General features: G+C 46.3%; 1 protein-coding gene across 1 annotated transcript; it reads left to right on the forward strand.

Annotated features, from left to right (window-relative positions):
• Positions 1–997: 997 nt before the first annotated feature.
• On the forward strand, positions 998–4,663 carry LOC109736675 (uncharacterized). Its single transcript, XM_073505145.1, has 7 exons — positions 998–1,043; positions 1,318–1,884; positions 2,433–2,500; positions 2,579–2,665; positions 3,076–3,150; positions 4,132–4,236; positions 4,408–4,663. The coding sequence occupies exons 1-3, from the start codon at positions 998–1,000 to the stop codon at positions 2,450–2,452; spliced, it is 633 nt and encodes a 210-aa protein (XP_073361246.1). The 3' UTR covers positions 2,453–2,500; positions 2,579–2,665; positions 3,076–3,150; positions 4,132–4,236; positions 4,408–4,663.
• Positions 4,664–6,145: the final 1,482 nt, after the last annotated feature.

Genomic DNA, 6,145 nt, shown 5'->3' on the forward strand with positions numbered 1-6,145 from the left:
TCCGTTTGATCTTAGCTGGGAATTGACCTCCGCGTATTGACCTGCGGTAGATCCTGGGTGGGGGATGACTTGTGGGGCTCGCCCTCGGTTTGATTGGCTGGGTGCCGGTTTCTTCGGTGCGCGGGGCAGCCTCTCCTGCCGCGCCGCGTGCGCGCGAAGGCCACATCGTGTGCTCTGCGCGGGTTATGCGCTGCTCGGCCGACACATATATACTTGGTTTTTGCGCCCGCACCTGCGCTGGACCGATGACGGGTGGACATGTACTGCTGCTGGCCCCGCTCGTCGGTTGAACTGGCTGCCGTCCCACGGTGTTTCTCTCGGGGTCAAACGTGCCTGGGGCCGCCGCTCGCACGCACGCTGCTTGCCTCGTCCGCTGCGCCCGCGTCGTGCGTTATGGGAGCAGCTGCGCAGGGCTCGGCCGGTGCATGTGTACCTGGCTTATGCACCAGCGTCTCTTCTATTGCGGTGACAGGTGGGCCGGTCCTGCTGTTGGTCCCGCTCGTCAGCTGCACGGACTGCGTCATGTTGGTTGGTTGTGCGGACTGCGCCGGGTCGGTTGGGATCCGGCTTGCCTACTCCCTCCCCATGCTCCCATCCGTGCTCCCACTTCATCCTACGGCTGTTTTTTTCATTTTTTCTTTCTAATCTAATCATCTCCCCCTGATTTTAAGGGGATGGGGTCGGGCCTTATTTTGTTCCAATTAAATCAAGCCACGTACGCGGGAGCACGGATGGAAGGACGCGCGGGGAGCAGGGAAGTCTCGTCCGTTGGCTGGGGCATGTTCGCGTGGACCCCTGGCTGACCGATGCATCGTGTGCGCGTCCTGCGTGCCTCACCTCCGTCTTCGGTTGGAGAGAGGAGATGGACTGGCAAAATATCTCGCGAGCCCACTTCCCGCATCTCCATCGACCTAGCCGCCTCCACGCTCGTGCATCCTCCCGCGTCAATCGCGCCCAAACCTCCTCATCTCGGATCCCGTGGGACCGAGGTGCGGGCATGGAGGCGAGCTTCCCTGGCGGCCGCGGCGACCTGCAGGCAAAGGGTGACGGCGGCGGCGGCGCTCGATTAGATCTGCGGGAGAGAGAGGATGAGAGGGAGAGATAAGGAAGAAGATGAGAGGGAGAGAGAGAGAGAGAGAGAGAGAGAGAGAGAGGAAATGGGAGAGGGAGGGCTTCTACGTCGCCGCTCTCTGGATGCACGCCATCCACCCGCGCACGCTAGCCGCCAACCTCGCCGGCTTCGCCAGGTTCGGCTGCCTCAAGGACCTCCCCGAGATCCTCTATCGTTTCCTCCACGGCCCCCGCGATGAGCGCAAGGACTAGGACGACGTCGCCGCGGCGGCCCCGGGGGCAAGAGCGGCAAGCGGCGCTGCGTCGGCGGCCTTGCCGCCGCCGCGGCTGAGGCCTCCAAGGCCCGGCGCGAGAAGGAGGCGGAGCACGCGCAGGCCGTGCTCGCGCGCTACGACTCTGACGAGGCCTTCCGCAACCTCTACGACGGCGTCGCCGACCTCTTCGCCGGGCTGCTCAAGTCGGACCAGGAGCACCTGCACGCGGGCGACACGGCCAAGATCGTGTTCGCCGCCAAGTGGTGCCCGTCGCTGCGCTCGTCGTACGACCGCGCGACGCTGCTCTGCGAGGCCATCGCGCGCCGGGTCTTCCCGCGCGACTCGAGCCCCGAGTACCTCGCTATCCCCGACAAGCACTACGCCTACCGCGTCCGCAACCGGCTCCGCCGCGAGGTGCAGGTGCCGCTCCGCAAGGTGCTCGAGCTCCCCGAGGTCTACATGAGCGCCGGCAAGTGGGACGAGCTGCCCTGCGCGCGCGCTTGGCGTCCACGGCCATGCGCCAGTACAAGAGGCGTCCTGGCTGTGCTTCTTTCTTCTGGTAATGCACTGCTCCTTAGCTTCTTTCTTTGCATTTCTTATGAGTTTTGCGTATGCTGCTGCCTCTGCAAGTGATGGTATGTGCTTTCTTTTGCTTGGTATAATTTTGGTGTGTGTGTTTTCTAGCGCTAGGCCTACTTTTGTCTCTGGTTTAGGTGTCTGCATATACCATGGGCTGTGCGCTTGTGTGCTGATGTTGATGTTGGCATGTTTTATATTGTCTATTCTTTCTGCTTGATCAGCTAACAATCAGATTGGTGTAGTGGAGCTAAAAATACATTGGCTGGTTGTGTCTCTTAGTTTGGCAGAAAGCGCAGTATGTCAAATTGATCGGTGTCCATCTCCCTCAATTTCTGCATATTTATATTTGGGAAGTGAACCAGGCTACTCATCGATTAATAAAAGCTTTATAGTTCTGTTCTCCTTCCATTATTTCTTCAGTATTATTCATTTATTCTCTTAGATGAAAGGTATTATTGTAATGATGTCCTGTTGTTCTGTAATGTATTTTTGATTTTTTTCTGTGATTGTACTCAATGGTGCTTGCAGGTCCATGGACATTGTCATAATGGTCACCTTATCGCAGTGTATTATTTTTGGATCTCATATTCCTCAAGGTAATGGACAAGAATTTGTGTACTTGCTTGGCTAATGTTTTACTAGACCTAAAGATTTTCCCTGCTCTGCTCTGTTAGGCGCGCCATCCTCTGATTCGATGTCGGCCGATCTGAGAAATAAGAGGAGGAATAATCCAGCAGAAGAATTTGGTGAAGAAGAACAAGGTGATATTTCTCTCGTGTGAACACAATCATTGTTTTCTTGATGTTATCACCCATGTGTTAATGTTGTAGAAGATTTATCATTTGACTTCTTCTTTTAGGTTTAATTTGTGTTTAGTTAATGCCCACAGATTGTGATGTTCATATATGGGGATTTTTTTTGTCAATTTTGTTGTTTCAATATGTAGGTGCTACTGTCCATGTGGGATATCTAATAGGTCAGACTGGTTTGCTAGCTTAATTTTTTAGCTTGATGTTTTCATTTAGGGGTGTCCCCTTCAGCTGCATCTTTTGTGCAGCTCCAAAATTCTATGTTTCAAAGCACTTATTTCCATGTTCTGTTTATTATTTTTAAGTCATGAAAACTCTTTTCAGTGTGCTTGATCACTCCACTTCCATGTTTATCCTTGCAGAAAAGAATACCTTTATCCTGATAGGCATGGAAACACCGGTTCGCATTGAGTGCATCATCGTTAATCAGCTACTATGTATGGTCAGCGGACATGCTTGCTTATTCCTGTAACATATCATTACTCTATCTGCTTAGCCTTTCTAACTTTTAAGATTTGATCAATTCTTTAGAAGTTCGTACAGATCTAGAAGTATTTGGTTTTGTTGGTCAAATCCATTACCTGTATGTCCTTATTTATTTTATTGTTCGAACAAGATATCAGATCACCTACATTCATTATTCTTGATTACAGTCTCATACTAAAGTAGTCTAAAATGGTCTGAATAGTTGTAGTAATTCATAAATATTTTCAGTGTAGTTCTTATTTGGTTTCTAGGCATAGAATTTACTTCAAAATTTTGATCTTTATTTGGTTAGTAAGGCTCTAGAATAAAACAGACCAATGATATATATACAAACAGACACAATAGGAGTTAACTGGTACCTAGCTTTTGAAACCTCTGATATATACAAAATATTATTTGAGTAGAACAGGAGAGATGCAATCTTATGGATATTTCCGCATTTGTAAGAAACTTTCCAGCTTGGCAAGAGGGCTTGACTAGCCATGTGTAGGACTCAGCCATGCTGCCTTCCAAATGATTAGTCATTGGTGTTTTCTTATGTTCGTGTTAGCCCAGTTGCATCAGATAAGTAGACTGTTATGTTGAAAAAAGGAAAGAGACTACTCTTTTGTTACTTACAGTACAGATATATGCTATAACATATTACCTTTATGCTCTCGATTTCAGTATACACCTGCGAACAAGTAAGTCAGTAATATCAATGCCTAAGAATTACTTTGTTTGCCATGCTAATCATTACATCAGAGAGCAATGGATATAGAAGAAATATGTAAACAGTTGTCCCTAGAAGAAATATGCAACAACTTATTCAGGTTACTTAATTAATAACGCATCTATATCATTACATACACATACTGAATGTGCCTTTTGAGAGTGAGCTTCTGTCAGTACCTCACACTTATCTTATATGCCATTCCAACTATCTGTTGCAGTAGAGAGCAAGGGACATATAAGAAATCTCCAGGCAGCTTCACTTAGATGCATCATCTTCTGCTAGGAGTCAGCTTGAAGAACGACCTTCTCAGGTTAATTCTTGGGTCAGTGTTTCAGCTTTTCTCCATTGGTTTGTAAAAACCACATGGTAACTTGACTTTACAGAGAACCTGCTGCACTATAACTTTGGTTTAATCTGTCGATAATGCCCATGAGTATATTCTTAGTGTATGTTTGACCAGATTGTTTTAACTTGTGTTGTTCCTATGCTTCAGGAGACTGCAACTGACATGCTGGATGGGGAATAACCAAATTTGTGGACAAAGACAAAGAGTTCATCGCAAGGGGTGGTGTTTAGGATATATACACAAAAGAGGAAACTTTTTTTGTACAGAACCAAATTATATGATGTATTTGACCACTATTTCTAAGAAATGTTCATCATGTATTCAGTACATTTTATTGTGTCACTTTTTTGAGGGGTAGCTTTATTCATCAAACATCACAAAGTGTGCGATAGAGTTCATCAAACCAGGCTTTATTGTGTCACCTATGTTTACCTTCTTTTTTATTGTGTCACCTATGTTTACCTTCTCAAGTATATATTTTGAAGGACAAGTCTATTCTTTTTTATAAAAATAGTTACAATTCGTGTCCTATGTGATTGCTCAAGCCTATAGTAACCTATTCATGTCACACAAATATTTTCTTTTTCCAAACCCATTGCCAAAAAAATGCAACCATGCCAACTTTACTCTCTCATCATAGTGGGCATATTTTCAAACTGAACATATTCATATTATGCAATTTCCCTTTTTTCATACTATTATTTCACAACGTAATAAACATGTTTAAAAAAATAGCATGATTTAGCAGAAGGTCCTTGCAGTATGAAACTATTTTCATCGATAGCATGTCTTTAGCGGGTCTCTGCGCCATTTGGCGCAACGGCTCAACTGGTATAAGAAATGGTGAAAGGCCAGATCTGGGAGCGCAGAAACATAGAGAGACAGAGAGACAGATCCAATTTCGGAGGGGCTCTCGCCCCTTCCATGCCATGGAGACCAAGGACCATAGGGGAAACCCTTCTCCCATCTAGGGAGAAGGTAAAGGAAGAAGAATAAGAAGGGGGGCTCTCTCCCCCTCTCTCACGGTGGCGCCGGAACGCCGCCGGGGCCATCATTGTCACCGCAATCTACACCAACAACTTCACCGCCGTCATCACCAACTCTTCCCCCTCTTTGCAGCGGTGTAACCCCTCTTTTACCCTCTGTAATCTCTACTTAAACATGGTGCTCAATGCTATATATATTATTTCCCAATGATGTATGACTATCCTATGATGTTTGAGTAGATCCGTTTTGTCCTAAGGGTTAAGTGATGATCGTGATTGGTTTGAGTTGCATGTTTTATTATTGGTGCTGTCCTATGGTGCTCTCCATGTTGCGCAAGCGTGAGGGATTCCCGCTGTAGGGTGTTGCAATACGTTCATGATTCGCTTATAGTGGGTTGCTTGAGTGATAGAAGCATAGACCCGAGTAAGGGGGTTGTTGCGTATGGGATAAAGAGGACTTGATGCTTTAATGCTATGGTTGGGTTTTACCTTAATGATCTTTAGTAGTTGCGGATGCTTGCTAGAGTTCCAATCATAAGTGCATATGATCCAAGAAGAGAAAGTATGTTAGCTTATGTCTCTTCCTCAAATAAAATTGCAGTAATGATTACCAGTCTAGTTATCGATTGCCTAGGGACAAATAACTTTCTCATGACAAAAAGCTCTCTACTAAAACTAACTTAGTTATTTCTTTATCTAAACAGCCCCTACTTTTTATTTACGCGCTCTTTATTATCTTGCAAACCTATCCAACAACACCTACAAAGTACTTCTAGTTTCATACTTGTTCTAGGTAAAGCGAACGTTAAGCGTGCGTAGAGTTGGATCAGTGGTCGATAGAACTTGAGGGAATATTTGTTCTACCTTTAGCTCCTCGTTGGGTTCGACACTCTTACTTA

This window comes from Aegilops tauschii, chromosome 1 (assembly GCF_002575655.3).
Source record: "Aegilops tauschii subsp. strangulata cultivar AL8/78 chromosome 1, Aet v6.0, whole genome shotgun sequence".
NCBI classification, from domain to species: Eukaryota; Viridiplantae; Streptophyta; class Magnoliopsida; order Poales; family Poaceae; genus Aegilops; species Aegilops tauschii.

Excerpts from the sequence above, each read along its gene's own strand:
- LOC109736675 (XM_073505145.1), top strand. The coding sequence starts at position 998 with ATGGAGGCGAGCTTCCCTGGCGGCCGCGGCGACCTGCAGGCAAAGG. Across the intron at positions 1,044-1,317 it reads CGGCGACCTGCAGGCAAAGG|GACTAGGACGACGTCGCCGC; the intron begins GTGACGGCGGCG and ends GATGAGCGCAAG. Across the intron at positions 1,885-2,432 it reads GGCTGTGCTTCTTTCTTCTG|GTCCATGGACATTGTCATAA; the intron begins GTAATGCACTGC and ends TGGTGCTTGCAG.